This window comes from Zosterops lateralis, assembly GCF_965231275.1.
Source record: "Zosterops lateralis genome assembly, chromosome: 9".
Lineage (NCBI taxonomy): Eukaryota > Metazoa > Chordata > Aves > Passeriformes > Zosteropidae > Zosterops > Zosterops lateralis.
Genome location: NC_139769.1, coordinates 27,851,026 through 27,875,420, shown reverse-complemented (window position 1 = coordinate 27,875,420; position 24,395 = coordinate 27,851,026). Strand labels below are relative to the sequence as shown.

Sequence of the window (24,395 nt, the reverse complement as noted above, 5' to 3'; positions counted from 1 at the left end):
TATACTACTTGTCTGCTTTGCAGTTTCAGCTGCGAACAGCTTTGGAATGGTAAGAAATTACTTCAGCAAATACACATGAAAGCCAGAAGCCACCCAGAATAAAGAGAAATAATAAAAATCAAACACACAAAGGAAACTGAGTATTTACGGTGGTTTTAGTCACTCAAGAGCAAGACCAGGCTACCAGCCAGAACTGTGCCATGATCTGCAGGAACTTGCATTTCATTACATTTTATACACCTTCTTTTCCTTAGCAACTCAGGAACTTGGAGAAAACTTGTCAGCTCAGTTCTGCCACAGCCAGAGCTACACCAAGTAATTTGTATTTTCTCCTTCAGCCTTTCTGCTCTCTTTGAATATTTTTAGAAAGCATAAGATTAATTTTCAAATTATCCTTCCAACATCTGAATTTATAAAAAGACTATAGTAAAACTGCAGTGTTTTTATAAGGATGTATTCCAGGAAAATAAATATTTACTCGCTTAAGAACAACACATTCTTTCTTTCATTTCCCCTTCCAAAGCTTCTGAAGCCTTTGCTGCTAAAACAGTTTCTAGCAGTTGTTTCAGTGAAGGACAGTGCTCCCTACACAGTGTTGGCACCAGAAATACAATATCCAAAACTGAGCTCTTGGGATATTAAGACTAAGATTTATCCAAGCCTCCTCTTTCCCCAAACAGTTTTTCCCTCTGGTGTTTATTTTACATTAACAAAAAGTCTGCAAGAGAAATTGTCTCCTAAGAACTCTGCTCAGTGTTTACATCAAAGTGAGACAGACAAAAGCAAGCTCCTTTCTAATAACGTGAGCTCTTGAGCTCATGTGGTCTAGATCATGACTTGGACTATGCTCTTCATTTCCCCCTCCCCTCACCCCCCAGCTAAATCTACTCAAGAGACAAAATAAAAATAAGTTAATTTTTAAGAGGTCTGAGCTACTTCTGAAAAAAGCTGAACAAGCTCAAGCTACCAAAAACTTCTGCATTTTTCCTAAAAAGAGGCTATTCAAATACAGAAATGATACTACAGCAACTCAAGCCACAGCTATTTTACACTGACCAAAACAAATGACTGCTGCAGAAATGCAATGGCTGTCAGGAATGTCACCCCTTGGAACACTGAGGACACAGCCTGCAAGTCTGCCCAGGTGGGACTCACCACTGAAATAAAGGAATTGGTCTTCAAGTTAATAATAAGGCACTGACAAAAGTCCTCCTCAAATCCAAGCACTCACCCTCTTCATGCACTACAAATTAGAATGATGGTTTTTAAAAGAAGGGATAATCCCTAGGAAAGAATTCCATGTCCACTCACACAGATCCTTCTGATGCAACTTTCCCAAGCCAAACCACCTTAAGCACAAGCTGCTTTTAGAGAAAAATGAAAGAACAAGCTAACATTAAAGAATAATAAAAAAAACTTTCCTAGCTGTCTCCTTGTAGGAAGAACAGACAATTCACTGATGGGATTTAGTACCAGTCTTGGGGTCTTGGTGCTGTAACAGGTGAAGAGCTGGCCATGAATAAGGTTGGAAGTAGCAGTGTTGGTGAGTTAGAATGCCAAAAAGTTAAAAAGTAATGAAGAAGTAAATGAACAAGTAATGAAGAAGGCCACTGACAGAGCCAGAAGAAAAAGCATCCCACATTTTACCTTGATTTGGACAAGATTTGTTACAGTTAACCAAAACCATAAGATCAACTTGCCTTTTGTCAGAGGCACCTCTACTTCTCATGTGCCTCAGCAGCACAAAAACCTGCAACTGCTTCTGCTGGGAGAGAGGATTTGTTGTCACCACGTGTTGTGGCTCATACTGACAGAGGAGGACTAGTGTTGAAAACACAGAAATGCAAATACAGGAGGCTGATGTTGCAAGAAACATAAAATTAGATTAATTTACTTCTAGTGAGGAGTAGATAACTAATAAAAACCTGCTGTGTTTTTTTTATGCTTCCTTTTGCTTCCAATATGTTTTCCAATGTGCATTCTTCTCTAAACATGATTTTAAAGCTGGGTGCTAAAGCTATTCATTAAGTATTTATGTGACTTCATTTAGCATTTGTAGTTTTAATGCCTATAATGTGCACCTAAATACTTAATAAATCATAATAGCTTGAGCAATACTCCCCTGGCATGAAATAAACATTTGGAAATGAAAAAGTGTCTGGGATGAGCTATGTTCATTCAAACTACCAGAATTCTTTAAGAACAAAAATTATAAAAATTATTTGCTTTCAAAGGACGCTGGAATAGAAGTCAGGTTTGAAAATCCTAGCCAAAAGTAGCACAGATTAATTAGATAAAAACTAGCACTAAGCAGTGCAATGTTATATATTTTTAATGCAATGCACCAGTTTCATAAACCAGACATTCCCTGGTGCTTAATCTTTCCCAAAACTTTCAGTTTAGCTAAAAGCTGGTTATCAGGAGATAATTAATATTCATATTTGAAGTCTTGCTAGAAGAGCTACTCTAAATCATTTTTGCTCAAATGCAGCCAAAACAGGGAATTGCAAGGGGCATCTTTAGTTTTAAAATCAAAACATTAAGGGATAATGTGAAAAATATTAGCTGAAGTGGTTCAGCAGCTATTAACAAGATAAATAATTAGAGCAACACATAATAAATGAAAATCAAAGAAAAACGGCCAACTGTCTGAAGCAGTCTGGATGAGTCTTACCTGAATACCATAAGATTGCTGCTCTCCTTGTTTTCTCAGCAATAGTTTCAGTTATTTAACTTTTTAAACTCTTTTTTTTAAAGAAAAAAAAAAGAGCATTAGTACATTCTTTACAGTGTTTCATTTGACTCGTCTGAGACTTTCCATGAGGCAGCTTTCCCTGAGGGAACAAACCCAGCACCTCTTTCTGAGCACCATTTATCTCCAGCTCTAGAAATATCAGTGTTTGTGTGTTGCCCTGTAGGACTATGTGGCCATAAACAACAGGAAAGTATTGAACTACTCACTGTAACACGTGCCAAAAATACTTCCTGTGCTGTCATTACTGACTCCAGTAATTCTGGCTACACATTTTAAGAAACTCCTCCCACAATATTCAATCTTTCCCACAAAAACCCAGCAGATCTGAGGGCAGAAAACAAGGAAGAGTAGGAGGCCTAAGGAGAATGAAAGCTGGTAACAGCAACAATTCATTAATGAATAATTTGTGAATTGTTTTCCCCACCATCCTCCTACCATAAAAACCTAACTCAAAACAGCTGGAAAACTGCAAAAATCCAGTAATAAATGACATGTCCTGACCTGGCTCTGTCCTTAGCAAAGCTGTGGGCTGTCAGGCTGTGGCTCCCAGTTGCATGTTTCCTTTCACTAACAAAAGAACAGATACAGTTATGCTACAATGAACCTAGAATAGCTTATTTCAAAATTCAAAATCCACAGGCTATTATTATCCACAATGCTTAAAAAAAGGTCACAAACTGTTAAAAAAACCCAAACAAACACTTAGTCATGGAGAAGAAACACACATTAAGTAAGTTTTAAAACGGAAAAAAACCCCAAACTCAAGTTGTGCAAAGTCTACGAAGTAACACTGCTGGCTGTGAGGATGTTGTCTTTACTATACACCCAAGGAGGGTAAACTTGGGAGATATGTAAATTGCAGAGGGATTCAGCACAAGCAACCCCTTCCCAAAATTCTATTCATTCCCCAGATTAATAACAGCAAGAAAAGAACTGCAAGGGGAGCCAAATTCTCATAGTCCTTGTGGTGTAATTCCAACAGAAGCATCTTTCTACTGTTTGTCTTCCTACCAAGAGCCAATTCAGAACAATTCTTGGAAACATAAACCACCCTATTACTCTTTACATCACCAAGTGGTTGGAGTTTGTGTTTTATTTTGTTTATTGTGAGATTAGATTATCCTTCTTTTTCCCTGCCAGAAATCAAAAATTAATCATTTCCATTACGTGATTAATTTGACTCTGGAAAAAAAAAACCAAACCTCAAATGTGAATTTATAGGCTTCTACTCAGATGCAATAAACAAACTATACATTTTCAAAATAACAACTACTAGTAGAAACCTTTATTAGATAGTCAGAGAACTCTGAAACAGACTGGTAGGTAGCTTGTTTCTGTTTAAAAAGGAGAATTCATGGTGGAATCTGCAAGCATATTTACGGTCACTAAACCACAATGTCAATTGAACAGTTACTACTTTTTCACAGACTTCAAAGTTCCAATATCAGAGTCATATTTTGGACAATGTTTCCTTGCTTTACAAAGATCATATTTTTGAAGATTAAAGACCAATCATCCAGGAAACTAGGTGACGTCAAGGAAACCCCAATAAAGCAAGAATCAAAGTCTTAAGCATCAAACACACACATAAAGCACAGCTCCCTTTTTTACAACCATTATGTTTTTCTCTGTGAGTAATTTCAGTGACCAAGAATGATTCCTGTCAAGGATGGAATTTCAATGGCCCCACACCTTCTCTCTCCTTAGGTTATCTTACCTTCTAATAAATTAGTTAATTGCCTGAAGATCAAAAGAGCTTCTGCATGTAAGGTCTGCTTTAGGCCATGTTATCAACACCACACAACGTCAACTACTTTGACCAAGACAGATACTAAAATCAATTATTGCCAAATGAGAACATGAAAGCTTGAAATTGTGCCTCTATCTTTTTAAAATGTCCATCTGAAGTGATATTATGAAACACCACACACTAACAGTGGTCCCTAACTGATAATTAGCAGATACCCAAAGTCAAACATCTCAGTGAGCTGTACCCAGGTGTTGATGTTTTGTCATTCAGCTTTCCTGTGTAGGAGAGTCACAGGCATAGAAACAAATGGGACAAAACCACTCAGTTCTGACCCAACAGTGCTTTCAGTTTTGTCTTATACACACCCCCTGACTGCCCAAACCATGTGTTTTTAACCAGGAATTAGGTCAAAACATACCAAACCCATTTTTGGCTCAGCCTCTGTGCTACTGTAGGAGTCCACCTCCCATACAAGACCAAGGTTTGCAAGCTCAGTACCGCTCTGAACTTGCAGTTGTGTTACGTTTCTTACACTTGTAGGTCTGAGAGGAATGACACAGCTCCAGGATACGTCTGCCTGGGACAAGCTCCCCTCCAGGACTCCTGGTATAGCCTAAACAACATCTCCAGAACATGTAGTACCTTTCACCTGGTTCACACACAGCTTTTGATACAACTCTTAAATACCAGTTTACCTGTTTCCTTAAGAATGCCTAAAAAGGTGAGTTATTTTCAAAATTAGTATAAAGTTAAAAGAAACTCAAAACTAGCTACAATCTATTGAACTCAAGCACAGCACCGCCAGAAGTTTCACACACACTATTTGGTGTTTCATGTTGTTTTTCCTTTCACTCTTTAAGGCAGTGGTTTCCACAGGTCAGTTCTGAGAACATAATGAAGCATGGTCCATGGCAATTCATGTTGCAACTCCATTTTTAATTTGGGGGACTCCACTCCCCAACCATTAGTGGTTTTGTTCAGGGCTCCAGAGTTCAGAGATCGAGTTGACAGGTTCTGTTCTGGCACAGAATACAGCTGGCACATTTTTCATCAGGACCTTGTTCTCAATTATGAGATGGTTCAAATTGTCCTTTTTTATTGTTTTGAATTTGCTTGTTATTCAAAGGTCATCAAGTTGGCAGGAACCTGAAAACAAACCAACGAAGAATTTACTTCAGGTAGTAGCTACTTGCATTCAACTATTTCACAGACTAGACACCTTGTTGAAATGCACATCATTCTGTCGTCAAAAAAGGGGAGAAAGAATACAACTATTATCCAGCAGTAAAAATATACTTAGGGCTGTAGAAACCCTGAGTATTATAAAAATATTAAGCTGCTGTAAGGTTTATAATTTTCTTATATGGCCATAGAACTTCCTAATTTTGATGACATTTAAGTTGTCAGCAAAACAACATTAACATTATAAATCTCAGCTCTGCTAGACAAGGAGAACCCTCTCACCTGAGCCCCAGCTAGAAAATTCTTGGCACACAGATCAGTGATTGCTGTAGTCTTTTTGAGACTGATTTTAGAAAATGAGGGATAAACACTTATTTGGGCTTTTCCCATAGCAAACCTGAATGCCTACTGCAGATATCACTCCCTTTTTCATGAAGATTAAAGCTAATGTTTGCAATACATTAGTTTATATCCCCATTTTCTCTCCATCAGGAACCTGACAGCAACATCTCTCATTTAGCCAGGTTATTAAAGAGCCACCACATTCCTGATGACTGTCAATAAATAGTCAGTTTGGTCAGATATGAATCAAGCCTCTCTTGCTATGCATTTACCATTTATTTACCTGTAGAAGAAAGAATGCTCAACTGGGCTAAAGCTGCACCACTAAAATCACAAATGGTATCTATTAAAATAGTTCTTATCATTATTCAGCTATTACTATTAAACAGACTAGGAGTTTATATTCCATTGAAAACACATTTAAACACCCAATTTTTCTAAGGCAGTTACACTGTAAACACTAATAAACAGCATTGCCAACCCTTACTGTACCAGAGGTATCTTCAGAGGACAGTTTTTCACCACTTACTTGCAAATTCTTTGCCACTATTTGCTACTATTGCCATTTTCTTCAGCCAGGAACACAATTTCTCTCCTTTACACTGTCTCAAATCCCTTCACAGGAACTTCTGCAACCCTCCTTACTTCTTAAGATCTCTCTCAGAGGCAGAATTGAACAAGAAAGCACAGAAGGATCTGGAAAAGCCTTTTTGTTTCCCCTTGAAATTCAGTAGGATTTCTGCTCTGGGAACTCCATAAACAAATGTGTGAAGAGAAGGAAGAGTTCAGGGAGACAAAGTAACTTACAAAGGATTTTGCTGGTGAAAAAGGTCAGTAAGAACTTATATGAGAACAGCATTTAATAGGAGTTGGAGCAGTCTTATCCTCCTTTTTGATCCACAGAAAATGCTATTTTTGCTTTCAAAGCGTGGAAAACGTACCGAGGGCTAAACTACTTTCTATACATTTTAGGAATACAAAATACATACACAGCAGGAAATATGTATGTCCATGACCTGAAATAAGGCACTTCAGGAAACTTATCTGGGATTGACATTGAATGCTGCAGTTTACAGTTTTTTCATATAATTGTGCAATAGCCTTTTTCAAATGGACAAGACAAAAATACTGCTATTCAGACAGGTATTTTAGAGTATTCCCTGCATTTCTCCAATTGCTGTACATTAGTCTCAAGGTAGCCACAAATCTTTCTTCATTACCCCAGAAGGTCTGAGGACTTGTTTGCAAAGGGCCAAACAGAAAATCCAAGGCAAATCAATGAGGAAATCAAATCAAAGGGGTGGAGAGGCTGCTCAGGGAACACACAAAGCCCACGGTGACAGCTTGGTCAGCTTGAAGATCCATCAGTTCTGAGCTTTTAAAAGCTCATTCCTGTCCATTGTGTTGCTCTCACCTGTTGTCTGTTGCTTTGGCAGGCAGCACTCAGGTGTTTAAACCAGAGCATTGCATTCATTCTGTTTCCAGCTTGAAATTTATATGAATTTCCTAAAAAAGAGGAAAAAAACTGATGAAGAAATATAAACAGTGCTTGTTTTTAAACACTTAAATCCTACCCATATTCAAGTACCTCTAAATAGAAATATTATGAGACGATTTACTAATGATGCTCCATATAACTTTACACTTTGTCTGGAGTAGGTGCAATTGCTTGACTTATTATTGAAGAAAAATTTCAGCTTGCCTCTCTTCCTTTCCAACATTCTAGATTTCAGTTAATGCCTGTGTCAACTAGGAAAGAACGAAATATCCCTCAAAACAGAAGTGACTTTGTTCACTGCCATTACTGCAATTTGTTTATAATATCATGATTTTTTAAAATGAAGTGCAAGATATCACTGAAATGCACCCTGGAAAGCTACGTTTGAAAATATCTGAAAATCACTCCTAAATGTATTGATACATTTCAGACCAGTATTTTCAGTGGCTGGAATTACACAGTGCTTGTTTGGGTTCAGCAAGGTCAAGTGTTACAAAAACATTTCAGATTGCTGTTGCAGAGTTTAAGCTGACAAGCACTCAATATATTTATACCTTATATATCAGTGCTTCTAGGAGAGATGTTTGGAAATAAAATGTACTAAGACTTGAAGTAGACAAAGTAATAAATAATTTTAAGCTCCTTTATCAGAACTTGTAATAATGTTCTTTGTGCACAATTTGAAGTGCTATGGAAAAGCAACATTTTCTTCAGAGTTTGAGCTGAAAGCAGGCACTGAGTTGAAATAATAGACATCCACAGCCTTCTCCACATAACAATCAAGATCTCTGAGGGCTTTTTCATGGTAATAGCACTACATCTGAACAGATGGTTTGGGTTTTGGTTTTCATTTGGAGAGAAGGGACTGCCCAACCACATAGTGTTAGCTAAATCTTTTTTTTTTTTTTTGTTACTTACATTTTCACACATGTGAAAATGCCTCAAAGTGTTCTAAATATGGTTTAAAATAATACAGATGAATACTTCCAATTAAAATCTGGGGTTGTTAAGAGTTTGGAAAGATCCTACAACTCAATGAAAACTAAAGATTCTCCACGGGTTATTGTTCCCATAGCATTCCAAAGGCAAAGATGACAGGTCAGAGAGCAGCTGAAACTGGAAGGATGTCACCTTTCACCTGCTCATTTAGGTGCTGACAAATGAGCTCAGCAAAGAAAATATTTATTCTGGGGATCAGTGCACTGCTTACCCTTGTCAGAATCAGTCAATAAGAAGAGATCTGGATGCTCAGGGTCATCTGCCATCATCACCATCCAGCCCACCACTGAGACACTCTTACTCGGCGTGGATTTGAACTGGAAACACAAACAAGGTTTGAGCTGGAATTAAAACAGGAGATCTGCACAGAACAAGCACCAGCAGGGCAGTTCCTCTCAGTGCCACTGTTAAAGACTGGCTAACTTCAAATAAAACAAATTTAAGAAAATTAACAGAGGCTGTATGAAATTAGTGAAAACAGAACTTAAGACAATGAATGATATTCAAAACAAATGAAAAGGAATTTCACAGTCTGCAAAAGCTTGTTAGACATCTAATCTGCACTGCATGATTCCAGCAGCTTTCCTCACATTAGTGCATATTTGAATGCACAGTATAGTTCAAAGTGTATTAATAAATGCAAAAGTATTCCCTCCACTGTTCAAGAATTGAATTTGCCTGGGTTATAACTATTCACAGTTAGCATGCAGTAATTATTATAGTACTCTGTAATTACACATAACATGAGTCCTGGGGACAAGATAACACAACAGTGTAATTAAATATAATGACCTGATGAAATAAATGGATCAAGTGAGGATGTAAATTCAATAAACCAGTGCTCAGAAAAGGGCAGTAATGCTCATTTATCAACACGTTGTTGAAAATGATGGTGTTTTCCTGTTCCAGGTGTTATCCATGGATTGACAGATAACTTAGGCCTAAGCACAACACTTGTCTGCTACACCAGTCCCTCTCCTGACAGCTCTTTGACCCCACTTTATTTCATTCATCTGGTCACAGTATTATTTTCTTCTTCCCATGCTTCTCTCAGTTCCAGGCTCTACTCACCCATTCAATCCAATTTATCTCCAAACCATAAGCTTTCCTTTCTCCTTGGCCTTCTTCTATTTTACTTATTAGTAGACCCACCCAATTCACTTCTCCTTGCTTTTTCAGGCAGTCCCATCCACATCCCAGCTTCTCATTAATTCAGTTCCTCTCATGTCTTTGACTGCCAGGTCTCCTCTTCCCATGTTCTTGGGTCCAACAGAGACTTTTCCATCAATCCCTGCACTCTCACCCTCTGCAGGGCTTTACCTCATTTCTCTGCCCAGAAAGTCAAATTCTGGAATATGCTCATCCTCATCAGATGCATCTTCCTCCTATCCTGTGAATCCCCATTCCAACCTCTTTATTAACACAGCAATTCTGATCTCTCTTCTATTACATTATTGGAAACAATAAAACATCTTTGAGACAGTTTGGGCTTTAGGTTATTCAAATTAATCTACAGTTCTAAAATAGTTTTATTCTTCATACTAATGCATCAAGGTAGATGCACAACATTAAGCATCCAGTTACTTTGTTTCATTTAGAACTATTTCTTTAGTATTACAATCCTGGAACTCTGGTTCAACCAAGGAAAGAGTTACTGGTAATAAGTTTGAAGATACCATGAGCGAAGTAAGAGTTTATAAGAATGTTCTCTGCATGGGAATACAGTTGCTTTATAACTAAAATTCCACTGCAAGTCTAATGTCAGTTATTCTAATGTATGCTAGAGATTAACTGAAGACCTGGAAGGTCACAGAATCATCATGAAATCACACAATGTTTTGGGTTGGAAGGGACATTAAAGATCATCTCATTCAATCCCTCTGTGACAGGCAGGGACACCTTCCTCTAGATCAGGCTGCTCAAGCCCCATCCAGTCTGGCCTCGAACCCTTCCAAGGATGGGGCAGCCACAGCTTCTGTGGGCACCCTGTGCCAGGGCTTTACCTCTCTCACAGGGAGGAATTTCTCCCTATTATCCCATCTAACCCTGTCTTTTGTCAGTTTGAAGCCATTGTCCAGGTGAACTTATCTGTCTGGGACTTGCACAACTGGCTACATTTTAAGCCCTAGTTTAAAATCCATTAGAACTTGGAATGAAGAAATGTTAGACCAGGAGCTGAAAGCAAAAGCATTTAAATCAAGTTGAAAATAGTTTGAGTCCAGGCTCTTTGTATGCACACACTAAAGTTATGTAACTCACAGAGGTGGACAGATGTGGTAAAGCCTCAAAAGAGGAGGAGGTAAATGATACAGCTCTATCAGATAAGATTTCGTTACAGTGAGGGCTGTAAATCCTTTTCAAACAGAAATAGAAATTTCTTTGAGGAGGCAGTAAGTAATGTTAGTCTGTAGTGAAAATTAAGGCATTTTATCCGAAAGAAGTAGTAAAGACACTGAAAGGGAATAATGGAAATAGCCCATGAGTTCTTTAGAAAAAAGGAAGTGTATATAAAGGAGTTGTTATGGACTCACTGACAACACTGCCTCAAAAGGTATGATGACACAACACTTAAAAGGGATCTGCAAAATGCAAACTTCCAACTAGTCCTAAAGCATTAACAGCTTATTTTCACAAAGATGGAAATTTGAGTCACAAAGCAGTTTTGATGGATTACAGATCAAAATGTACCTCTTGAACAACACTTACTTCTAGAGTTTCATGGAAACAACACATGGGGCTTTCCTATCTTAGCTTATATCCCAACAGGTATCCAGTATGTGACACTGCCATGCAATCCAAACTGCCAGAGCTCCTTGCCTTTTCTTTTCACTCAAACCCATCAGTTAATCATGGTGCTTTCTCCATAAAATGAAAAGCTCCACACAAGGAAAGTGTTTCCTGCCAGCATCAATCCGTCATTGCTCGGAACACATGTCAGCCTTCCATCCCGTGCTCAGCTGGATTTGTATTCCATGTTTACACAGTCCCCCAGGGCAGCTCATTCTCTGCTGATGCACAGAGCCTTGCTAACAGCAAGTCTGCTTTGTTAACATGAAGGGAATGAAAGCTTCATTGTAATTTAATGTTCCTGGTTCCTATTTGCTTTTTGTAATATAGGCCACTGGAATGACTCTTATTATACACATGGAAAACTGCACAGCTCTGGCACTAGGCTTCACATAATTGATTTTTGCTGTTGTTGTTGTTGTTCTGAGCTCAAAGGCTCAGTAAGTAAATCTTTGAATCAAAAACCCTGAATTAATCTGTGAACAGACTTCTCACTCCAACATTTTGGCACCTACAAACCTCCTCCTCCACATCTCCAGCTTTATAATATCCAAATAATTTTCTCGGTGCCTGAACATCCTTCCCAGAATGACAGCATTCTTCATCAGGGTATTTCAGTGAAGTGCCTCACCCACAAGTACCAAGTTTTCTAGATTACAAATAAATTGATCTAATTTTGATTATAGCATGCACTGGAAAGCTTAGAACTAACTAGGGTTTGTGCTCAAGGGTGAAGCATAAAAAGTCTCTGTTGTTTCCAAGTACCCACAAACACAGTAAAATCTCTGATGCATGCTATGCTGTCACAGAAATCGGCAAGGCTCTCAGTCCCATCACTATAAAGTGTCTTCACATTTTCAGGGTGCTTATTTTAAGTGGCCATTCCTACTGCTGCCCTTTTCTAAATGTGCATGAATGCTCCAGTTTTCACAGAGGCTTCTCTGGGAGTTCCATTTCAGCATGAGATAAAACTATCGTGCACACATTCCTGTCAGATTGTGCTGTACTACATGTCTGGGCTATCAAGCTCACATGCTTATTTACAGACAACTCTTCATTACTGTAGTTATAACTGAAACCTGTTCACTATTTAAAGTCACTGCTAATTTTATGCTGTTACTCTTAGGAGATGCAGCACACAATACTGGATGTACTCCTTGGCCCTTGACCATAGGCAGGAGAAGAGCTGGCTTGCCTGTGTCTAAAAAGCAGAGGATTTCTTGCCCCTTTTGCTGAAAATTACTCTGGGATTTTTATGAGGTAATTTTCCAAAGAGGCTGGCTATTATAAGCCTGGAAGAGCTTTGAGTGCTGGTGCATTCCAAGCTGCCTGGAGCAATTGCAGCAGCAGAATGGTCAAAAGCATGCCTGTAATCAAGACACGTTTACCATGAGAGCTCCAGCCAGGAAACTTTATATAGCAGACTGACTCTTTTGTTGCCAGCCCTCCTTTCCATGTCACAGAGGGCTTGAGAAAGGAAGCAGAAAAGACAGATGTTTAAATGGCTCCAGAAGATGCTTGGAATATTTTGCTGAGGTAAATCTCCAATGTATCAATCTTTGAAAAAGAAACCTACTTCAAAGTAGATGGCATCATCCTTTTTATCTGGGAAGTATAAAAAACCTCAAAGCCTAAATCTAGCCTTGGATCTCTTCATTTTGCAGAGTGAATCTCTTGGGAATATTATTGGAAAGTATCTGGAGCATTTACTCATGCTCTAGCTATCTAGGGATGATTGACCATCTGCAGTTCATTCTCTTCTGATTAACTTCTCCTGAAAATGCAACCAAACGTGAACTGAAGCACGACCCTTGACAAGTCATCTCCACAAACTCCAGAACCAAAGCCGAGGCTCTGTACAGTAACTCTGGAGTGAAATGGATGGAAACCTAAGCCATCAATAGCCAGGCTCAAAGTAAAACATAGGCAGAGCAGCTGAACAAGTTACTGACCACCTATCATTAGCCTGTTTCATAAACTGGAATCCCTCAACTAACCCCTCAACCCCAACAGCAGTTACCAGGTTTTTCACCCTAATTTCAATATAAAGGTCATTCTCCATGTCATAACAACCTCTGAAGCAGAGGTTTGCCGTGACTATTTGTTTAAATAGTTATTTAAACAAATAACACTGCAAACTATTTGTTTAAATAAAAGACAACCCAAACTGTAGTAAATAGTTATTACAATATATTAACCTTGACTGCACCTGGGAGACCAAATCAGAGCCTGAGCTCCACAAAAGGCTTGGCATCCACGAACAGGACAGAGCCTAAACAGAACAGCCTAGGACAGCCTTTTTGCTGCCCTAAAAAGCTGAAAGCAAGACATGAGCTGTGTACAGCCAAATCCAAGGTTGTGCTGGACAGTTCAGTCCAACTTCATAGAGCCAACTATTAAAAGAAATTAATGTTCTTCACAGTCATTGCTTTTAACCACCACTCCTTCCTTTTTCTGGGAATTTCCTTGCTCAAACTCCTCTTGATATCTGCAAACCAAGAGGCTGGTGGGCTTCTACTGGGCAATCCTGCAAGCACCCTGGGCTCCAACACCTCCTGGCCTCTCTCTGCAAACTTCTTCATTGGTTTGCTGGAACATCCTTGGACAAAGAAACGAGCACACAAGCATGTGAGAGAGATTTTGGCTTCTTAAGCCTCTGTTCACCAGTGGTGTAGATGTTGTAGGAGTTGTAACATATCAGTGACTTGGGGTAATATCAGAAGTTAATTCAAGAGGTTTAGAAAACAATCTCTGAAAGAACATTCTATGTGGATGTGACTTATTTCTAGGCAAAGTAAAGGCTTTTGCAGGAAGAGAGACTCGGAAGGATCAGGTACCAAACTATTCACCTTTTTCCTTCATTTACTTTTGCTAAAGAAAGGGCAAGAATACTTCAATTATTGAAATTGTTATTCTGAAGGAAATGCGTAAACAATGTGAATTCCATGTACTTAATTTCCAATGAATTTAACTCCTTGCTAAGTAATTTTTTGAAGTTCTCTAAATCTGCATGCTGTTTAGATTGTTTTAAAATGCTAACACACAAGAGTGACCAAGCTTCCAAATGAATAGATACAAGTATGGTAAAGTCCTCCATAATTTTGTAAAGAACAGTGAACCAGGGAGACTTACAAATACATATTCTTTTCCTAAAAGAAAACAAAATGCAATTTTGGCACAAAGCCTGAAGGAATCACAGCAATAACAGGAACAGAAGGTCTGACATTACCACAAAAATTTCTTTTCCATTTCTCAATGTTTCCAGAAAAAACAGGCAACTAGCTGTGAGTGACATAATGCCAGCACAAGTTCTCTCCTAGTTCCTTCTTTTTTTTTTAATACTTTGCATTTCTACTCATAATAGCTTACAAGTCTGTTCTTTCCTTTTAATGAGGTGGAATCCTTCCCTGAAGTTTTCACTGAAGCCAGAAACAAATGCATCCAAACACACACACTTCTCCCAAGGAACCCAGAAGAGAGAAGGCTTGGTGAACAAACCTTTAGCCTGGGCTAGACAAATTAAGTAGGATCAGTTTAAATCTTACCTAAGCAAAGCTAGTAGGGGGGTGGATGGCTAAGAAACCACATAAATAGTTCTGAAAATAATTAGCTTTTATTAGCTACTTTGAGTATTAGAATACCGTTTCCTAATGAACCTCCAAATGGAAGTGGGAAATAATCTCTTAGATTAAGAGAACTGTATACACAAACTTTCTACACAGCAACTTCAATTATCCAGGAGCCTGTGAACCAGAAATGTTAAGCTTCGAGTCTCTACCCTCTGCATATAAAAGTGTTAGGATAAGAAAACAGTATTTTGTACCAAAGAGAAAGTCCCCTTTAAAAGGATTCCAAAAGCACAACTCAGTTTGCAAAATTCCATGAGCTCTATGCAAGGCAAACGTCCTACAGTGACAGTTGTCATAAATTAACCTGAAACACCTGCCAAGGCAACAAAGTAATGATTCTGAGCAGTGAATGAACTCAGATTCAAGTGTCTCAAATTTGACCCGGTTTCTTAAGAGAATCATTATAATTAACCAGGGACATCAAACAGGAACAATACACATCTTAACATCTCTGGGATGGGTACAGAAAATCCTCTTGCTCCTTCACCACATAAGCAAAGCATTCCCAGCTTCTTTCAGACTAAGCTGCAGCAAATAAAAGGAATCTCAGCATCATCTGAGATCACAGCTCTCTGCTAAGCAGATGAAGTGCTTGGTACTCCACTGCAGTTAATGGATTGCAGGATTACACAGAAAAATCAAACAGTCTAATTTTACCACATAGCTGAAATTAGTACATGTTTAATTGTTGTATCTCGTGACTGCTCAACTTTTCCTCATCAGTGCTTGTTTGGACTTAAACTGCTGCAAGACTCAAATCATCCAAAGAGAGAACCTCTGCCTGAGAGAACAGACAGGCCAATGACACAGCTCCTTTCCTAAAAGATCAGCAAAGTCAGAGACACACGGCAGATGCAAAGCAGATGTTCTTGGTGTAGCATACAAATGTAAACGATATTTCCTTGGGGTTTATCCATATGAGGTGACTGACTGACTGGGAGACAGGATAGTGCTGACTAGAAATCAGGCAAGGCCTGAGCTACTCTCAGTGTTTACATCAGGAAATCACATTTTAGGTTTGGCAGGTGATACTGGAACATGCCTGGTTTACATACATGTTTTCTCTCTGTAGCCTTCAGGGATTTTGCAGCGTAGTAGAAGAGCTGGGTTCCACACAGTGCTACCCAGTATTTCGTCCAAGATGCTACCTGGAGAGAAAATAAAAAAAACAACAACAACAACAAACAAACACCCAAAAGAGCAATGGATAAGTGAAATGCTTCATAACACTGAGCTGTGAAAGAGAAAGCACCATCTTGCAAGAATTGAGAGCACTGACTGTCCAGCCAAGCATCAGCCATGTTTCCAAAGCTGCTGTTGGTTATTCATGCGGGCCTATGAATGCATGAAAACTCCAGAAAGCAGGAAGAACACGTGCCTTTCCTCTCTAATCTGACAAAAATGTTCTGCATCTTGCTCTAGCCTTCCTGCAATCCCTACAGAACACTTTGTGGAGGCAGAGTTCCTTTCTTTTTCCATCTTAGGTGCTGCCATAAGGTATCCCCCATTGTCCTGAATGTGTATTTTGATTTATAATTTACCATCAAGTATTTGCAAATCCTAAGGGTTATCATCTATTGATAGATTGCTGGGATTTACCTACTGTTAAGGAAGACAAAACATGTTTCTCTCCATTTTAAAGTCATCAGTAATTGTAGAAATTAGACTGTATAAATTTTCCGCAGCATCCTCTTCTCTTCTACTTCCTAGATTGTGTACAAACTGAATAAATGCACCAAACAGAAGAATGGAAACTCTGGCAATGACCCTAAACCTTAATCAGCAAGGCAGAGGAGATCTCAGACACTTGAAGTAGTTGCCCAATGGCCATTTTACTGTATTTATAACTGGGCAAAGGAAGAAGGTGAGAAAATTAATTTATTAAAAAAAAATCTTACTGTAGGTTTTTTGCCTTCTTTCAACAAAGTCTTCCTCCTGAGAACACCTTGAATAGTAACTGCTCCTGGATACAAATGAACAGCCAAATCTTCAGATTCTAGGGAGCTGAAAGGAGCATGTGAAGAGTTGTGTGAAAAAATATTTTTCCTAAAGTAATTTTCCAACCATTACCAAAAACTAATGCAAATACCTTGATTGTAACTTGAAAATGTCAACTTTCTATTTATTTAACTTCATTGTGGAAAAAGACTTTGGCTGTTACAAGGAATTGCTGTTGTGGAATTAACACTCGCAAGCAAAAGTGATCAGAAAAATTAATTAGCCAAGCAGGTAATCCTTAATTAAAAAATTAAAACACGACTGAAAAACAAGAACAATAATTTTAAAAAGCAAACATTTGAAGTACATTGGTACAGTTGCTGTACATGTTAAACCTCTCCTTCAGCCCTCGCAGGAAAGATGTGACTATTTTTTGGTTAGAAACACCAGAACCATTAGCACATCAAAACCAAAGCACAGCTCAAACATGCACAATCCTTAAATTATCTGAAAGCAAGGAGAGTGGGCAGGAGCAGGAATAAAGAGTAGAAACCCAAACCACAGCTTTAAGGTGTTTTAATGCAACTGGTGCTCTACTGATCATCTGCCCTACGAAGGACGGGAGAGCAATGGGCTGAAACAAAGGCCAGGTACAGCACTGAGGAAAAAGACTGAGCTTGATTAAAGTTACAAAGCTGACTGGCTTCAAAAACACTTCCAATCAGAGAAAAGTTACATCAGGAATCATTTCAGTAAGTGTCAATCAGAGCATGTAACTGAAGTGCTGAACCCAGCAGCTTTTGTAGAAAAGCCAAAAGATTGCACAGCACCCAAAAATCATTGTGAAGGAAGCCAGGATTTGCTGTTTCATCCATCCTACGTCCACAGTAAACTGGAAATGTGGCAAACACTTTCACTGCAGCACCTACTGAGGATGATGGTATGGAGACAATTTTGGACACTGACAGATGTGAACATGGGTTTAATTCAGTGACACAATGCTTGCTTCTTAACGTGACAGAAGTTTCACAGTTAATGGAAATTTCTTTTCCAACTACAGTGACAAAGCTGGAGACAGAATCTGTATCCATGAGGAATCAGAATAATCAGTTATAATAATCAGAATAATCTGCCAGCTTGCAAATATTATGTCTATTGAATTGGGGGCACTTCGAATGTGTTACTCATTTCAGGAGTCTCTCTGATTTCAGGGAAGAGGAGCAAAGAAATTCAGTACAGAACTGCCAGCAAAGAAAACATCTGGAATGCCATCCATTAGCATCAGGAGCAGCTTTGTTTCCCCATGAGAACTACCAGCACTGCTCCAAGTGGCAGGAAGCTCAAAAGTTACCCTGGCAAAACATCTTTAAGCTTTGATAGAAAGATCTAATGGTTCAGAATTTGGATTTGCAGACTGGAATGAACAGTCCTTATGCTGATATAGAGTAAATCATTGAAGGGAAAAGTTTTAAGTCTGAAGAAAAAGGTCTCTACCTTTATTTTGACACGTAAGTTAGAAAGGTAACATCAGAAAACACCCACTTAATTATTAAACCAAACCAAATCACCAACAGCAGAGGGAAGGTTTGACACCTCTGTGTGCAGTGGGATTGTACCTGCTGGCCTTCATGTGGCCTCGATGGCCATTTCGTGACACTCTTGTCCCCGGACCGAGAGAATGGTACAACCTGTTCCTGTTGGATTCCATTATAAATTGGATGTATTACATATACTGTCATTCACACAAACAGCACAGAACTTCTTTTGTGTGCATAGCACAAAGCCACTTCTTCCATGAAAGAAAAAGTGAATAATTTTATTTAGAAAAATGCATGCAGAAGTAAATAATACGGTTTTCAATTTCATCAGATGTTTTCTTGGTCAGAACTCACAATACTGAAGTGTTTTACTGGTATTGAAGGATAACACATTTTTAGAACAAAGTCTGCATTTAGGTTAGACTAAATAAATGTAAAGGAACCATATTGATAAAATGTATCTTGAAATCTGACTTCAGATATTGCTACAAAAACGGTTTCAACTTCTCTGAGTATGAAAACACACAAACTGTTGGGATGAAAGGAACCACAAGCTCTGTCAAAATACGCCTGACACTGTTTAAAATCCTGTTGTGCCAAGTAACATTGAAATCAGCTCAGCAATATTTCCATTTTCCAGTTCATCTACACCGTACACTTTACCTGTAAGCTCCATGTTTTAAAATCATTTACCTGATCCATTCTGTTATCCCTATTCAGGAATTGCACCCCAGACCTGCCTTTTGAACTCAGCTTTGCTTCACTGAATCTTGTTTTTCTGAATCAGATTCCCTTAATCAACTGAATCCCATTTAAGTCAACATTAGCATTGTTGAGGCACTTTGTCCTCATATCCCATTTTTTAGTCCATTTTTCTAGTTGCTTGTATTCTGTTGAAAGACTGAAGATCAGCAATTCTGTGGGAGCAGGCAGTTAAGCACAAGCCTTGTTATCAAAAAGATACTAATGAAACACCATCTACTAACCTGTTCCACAATTTGCCATCATTTGTTTATCATCATAACAGATATCTCTGAACTTATTGTTTTTTAGAACACACTCAAGATATAGGCAAATAAAACAATAAAGAGGAAAAAAAAAAGTAATATGAGCTGTTTCTCTTTGTATACATATATTTGGCATGCAAATTAAGTATGTTTTCTTCTTACCTTAAAGCTTGGGGGGTTTTTTGCATAACAAGGAGGAATTCCACTCTTGGAATCCTGCTATTTCAGGGAAATCTATTCAGAGACACTCAGGATGACAACCAGAAAGACTGAAGTGTCACTTAATACACTGCCCTTAACAGGATATAACTGTAAGGACTTGGAATTTTAGTCCTTCCAGTAATTTTTGATTGGCCTGAAGGGACACCCCAATGCTGAAAACTCTTTCTCAAGTTTCAAACTAAGATCCTCTGGCACTGAAAAACAATCAGTGGCTCTAGTTCTCATCCCTTCTGCATTCCCCAGCTACAAGCAGAAAGGCCAGAAAAAACAAGAATACATTTTACATTTCCTTCTGTTACTTGGGGAATCTGTGTGTGGAGGAACTGTTTTCTTCCTCTTAAAGCATATGATGCAGATTTAAGCCTTCCTACTCAATGATGCTGTTCCTAAATCACTGAGAAATACTCAATTCCCACTTGCACTGCATAGAAAATAGCCATTAACACTGGATGCATCCCAATTTTGCCAGAGTTGATAATTCCAGGCAACTAATGCCTCTCCCTCATTTAAATATCTTTATAAAGAATGGAAACCACTGTGCTTCACTGTACAGACCAAAACCAGAGAGAGACCTTCTCTAATTATTTAAAATTTTGACACTTGTATGCCAGTGTATTACCTATCCCATTTTAAAACATGCCTCATCATCTTATAAACCAAGGAACAGACTCCAGGTTGCTGCAGATCTCCAGGAATTTCACCCATGATGTTGGGAATGTCTGTAAGGAACCCTATCCCTCTCCCTGGAACCAGGCAAGAGAACTCACCCTGAAACCTCCGAGAGTGTTCCCAAAAGCTTTCTCAGGAGAGATGGAAGCACAGAAGGCAAGTGGAATTTGGAGGAGAAATCTTCTGTTTGACATGGAGCAAACCTTTTAACTGAGGGAGCCTGGGGCTGCCAGTTCTTATTAGCACACGGATGAAATGCCCCTGCTTTGTCTCAGGAGTCTACACAACAATTCTGCAGTGTTATCGTAAGTGTAAGCCTAAATTTTAAAGTTTCTTATGCTGCTCTGGGTAAAAACACTCAGCTCATCACTTTTTCTAACTTAATGACTTTTTATCTTTGAGAAACAGCTTGCTACCAATGCACGATTCCATAAGGCAGCAGGGAAGGGAAAGAATGAAAGAAAACCTTTCGAATGTTGTTTGTGCTTTGTGATGCAGCCTACAAGTTAAGAGACTGCCTTTCTGACCCCATTTGTGTTCTCTGCTCATGTGGAATGTTACCTAATGAAATTTTTAAGGGCCTTTCCTCATGTATGTGTTCATATTTAAGGTATGAAGCATCCAGGAGTCCACTTTTGGCACAGAGAGATTTTTTAAAGATTTCTTCCAAAATTAACACAGAACTTCAACTGCTTCAGTGAGTTCAATCAAAATATGTTTGTGGTAACAGTTCCCAACTAAAATGACAAAGTTTTTTGACAAAAATTCCTATGAAAAATGTGAAAGTGTGGTAGCAAAAGACAGGACAAGACAACTCTGAAGCTGATGGATTACCTGAAATTGTGTTATAGAAGCAAGCAATGCACTGTATTGTGCTTCTTACTCAGCTGTGGGAAGGTGAATATTCCACCTTTTCCTGTGTTAACTACAGCTGTTTGTCTTTTTCCACATTCTCAGATACAGCATGAGAAGTGGCTGAAGTTGTGAATGCCACCTGAGCACTCTCAGGTGCTGGACAAGAAACAACTTGGTAACTCTGGATCACAAAGTCAGGCATTAGCAAGGGGAATTGTGTCTTCCCATGTAACAGTGAAGGGAAAAGAGCATGAGAGAGACAGAAGAGGTGACAATGTCAATGACAAGGGAGCAAAGGGACTGTGAACACATTAAGTGTCTCAGGGAAAGTGAAAATGAAAATCAGACCAACACAAACAGCACACGTGATATCCACATATATAAAACCTTTGGGGTCTAATGGTTCTCTGGCTGAGCTTCTTGAAGGATGTGTGCGCTGAGTAAGCACCCACTTAGATAAAAGCCCTATTAACCATTAGTGAGCAGAAGGTGTTTCTCTGCTGCTTTAACAGATCCAGTGAACTCACTACAGCTTTTTAGTGCTCTTACACACAGAATATCTCTAGTGCAGTAAAAAAAAGTATCATTTTCAGGAGTGAGAGACTCTAAGTCACAGTGTGAATAGAGAAACACAGATTTTTCTTACCTTTCAAATGCTGGCCAGGAAGTCTCTTCACTGAGTTCAGAACCATCACTGCTACCTAGAGAAATATAACAACAAATGACACATTATTTCTTCATCTACAAACCATCTCTGTCAATTATCTCTGAAAGAATCAGAATATTTGAGATTCTGGATATCAGACTATTTAAGATGACATGTGCAAAAATACTTCAGTAAAATACTACAAGGAAAACACTTTGTGATTTGCTTCAGGAATTTCACATAAACTGAGATGGAGATTGAAGGGACAGGATCTAATTCCGCATTAAGTTGAAGAAAAGAACCACTAATAAATGGGAACTGTATTTTCAAAATATATAGAACACTCTAAACACAGATTTGTCTGCATCCAGAAAAACAGGTCACTTATTTAAATAATTGCTTATCAAGTCACACACAGTCATGACACAGAGGTGCAAATTCCTTGCTGAAACTCCAGTACATGATTTGAGAAGCCTTGAACAGCTTTTTAAGGCTATCTCTCACTTACTCCATCAGATCACAACAGTATTATTTCCATCTATGGTTTGTAAACTAATCCACAATTATTTTAAACACTGAAAAGAGAGGAAAATCCTAAATCCCAAATGTCTGATGCATCCAGTCATGGCAGTCCAATAAATAAGACAGTAACTTTACAATCCCAGTAAATCCCACCAGTCTGAAAATGAGTATTTATATATAGATACAAGGTAGGTGTTATCTGTAATGTTAAATAGCAGTAAATAATTATCAGTAGAGATGCTGTTATCAGAAATCAGTAACTTCTGTACACAATTCCAAGCTGTTGCCTTGCTGCTCCAAATCTTTCAGACCAGCCCAGCTGCCCACATGAGCTATTATCCTTGTTCACTACTTCAAATCAACATTTTTGGCTCCAGATAACACCAAAGCCTAAATATCAGTGCAATTCAATGTCAGTCAATGCTCAAAGCCACCTTTTGGCACACTGACTTGCCACCATGTTTTCTCTGCTGCCTGAACACCCGTATATAAAGGGAAGAATTTATTCACAATTGTTTTGAAACAAAGCAGAAAACAAACAAATAAATCTGAATCAATGCTCCTTACTTAAGAGTTCCCTCAGAGAAACAGCAGCTGAAGATGGGAACCAGTTCCCTGTAATTTTACACAGAAAATCAGCAGGAAAAAGTGGTGCCCTGAAAAATAATGTGTACAAAGTAGGTCTGGATATTCACTGAGTAAACACTGACTAAAGATGGAGGCAATAAAGATTTACACACGGCAGGGGTAATTCCAGCCAAGAGCCGTGAAAATCTCAGCATGGGCTGAAGTTCCCTCTGTGCAAAATTTAAAAGAAAATACATGCCTTTATCTGCCAGCCAATTCAACTGAGATGCCTCTTTTGCAAGCATTAGCTCAGCATCAACATATTAACATGATCTCTGTGGGATACTAGATAATTTGGTCTCAGTTTATTCTGGATTTTTCCTGAAGGAAAGTCCTAACCTGGTTCACACCAACACTACAGTAAGAGCCATTTGTGCAGTGGAAGGAGCCATGAGATACAGAAGTGATGTCCAGTGGAGGCATAAAGGGCTGCAAGCAGGGAGGGAAACTATTCCACAGGTAACTTGCATCACTTTCTAGAAGTGCCTTGAAGTTTTTAGTACTTCCATTTGCAGATCATTGACCCTTAAGCAGCAGCTGCTGGGAGGGTTACAGCAGCAGGTAGCTCTGTCCACAGTTATATCCAGGTGCCACAGGGTAGATGAGAAAAGAAGTGACCATAAAAATGATCAGAAGTTCTGTTCGGCACAGCTTACACCTGACCTGCAATGTGGAAAAGAGAACGTGTGGGAGCAACTCCACATTATTCCCAGCACTTCTATACAGAAGGACTACCAGGTAAATCATGAACTATCCCAGGAACAAAAGGAGTAACAGTGGAATAACCTATCCAGGTGGAACCTCCTGTTCCAGCAGGAGTCTTTGTAAAGTCCTTATTTCCTGGAAGAAACAACTGTCACTCAGTACTTGCAGCAAATTCTACAATCCACATCACAGTGAAAAAAAAGCTCCGTGATTTATTTCATCCTAATGAAACCACAGTTGTATTCTCTGTAAGGCAATACATGAAGTCTCTTCAAATTAATAAGAAGTATGGTTTGGGGATGAGGAGACAGAATCAGATGTAACAATTCCCAGACAATTTTAAGCAGGCATTTTGGGTAAGACCTCCCAGCTGTCTTTGAAGAAGGCTGTTTGTGGTAGAACAATCTCTTACAGCAAGGTCTTAAGGTGCTGAAATCCTTTTAGCAGTTGGAATGACAATTAGGATGGTAGAGTTTAACCCCAACATGAAAATAGCGTTCCATGCATATAATTGAAGTTTTCCTTGCAATTACTTGGAGCGATCCGTCCTGCAAAATGGGGCAGCAATTGCTGTCAGGTCATTCAGCCAGCACTGAATGCATTAGGGACACTTAGAATCTAATTTATTTTCTTACTACTGCTTAGATTTAGCTTTGTATTAGCAAGAAGTGCAGGTTTAATATGACAAGAGCTCTACTAAATTTAGGTCCATGTGATAAATCCA

The 24,395-nt window shown here is 38.8% G+C and overlaps 1 protein-coding gene across 6 annotated transcripts in view; it reads right to left on the bottom strand.

The window, feature by feature from the left end:
* Positions 1-888: 888 nt before the first annotated feature.
* Positions 889-24,395, bottom strand: part of RALGPS2 (Ral GEF with PH domain and SH3 binding motif 2) — a 113,325-nt gene continuing 89,818 nt past the window's right edge. For 4 of the 6 annotated variants that reach the window (XM_083867202.1, XM_083867201.1, XM_083867204.1 and 1 more), the window contains exons 14-20: positions 21,818-21,872; positions 18,497-18,574; positions 16,841-16,946; positions 15,998-16,090; positions 8,738-8,843; positions 7,444-7,535; positions 889-5,651 (exon numbers count right to left, since the gene is read on the bottom strand). In XM_083867202.1, coding sequence (XP_083723328.1) covers positions 5,622-5,651; positions 7,444-7,535; positions 8,738-8,843; positions 15,998-16,090; positions 16,841-16,946; positions 18,497-18,574; positions 21,818-21,872 — 560 coding nt within the window. In that variant the 3' untranslated portion in view covers positions 889-5,621. The remainder of the gene's footprint in view (positions 5,652-7,443; positions 7,536-8,737; positions 8,844-15,997; positions 16,091-16,840; positions 16,947-18,496; positions 18,575-21,817; positions 21,873-24,395) is intronic. The other 2 variants (XM_083867205.1, XM_083867206.1) reach the window with 1 other exon arrangement.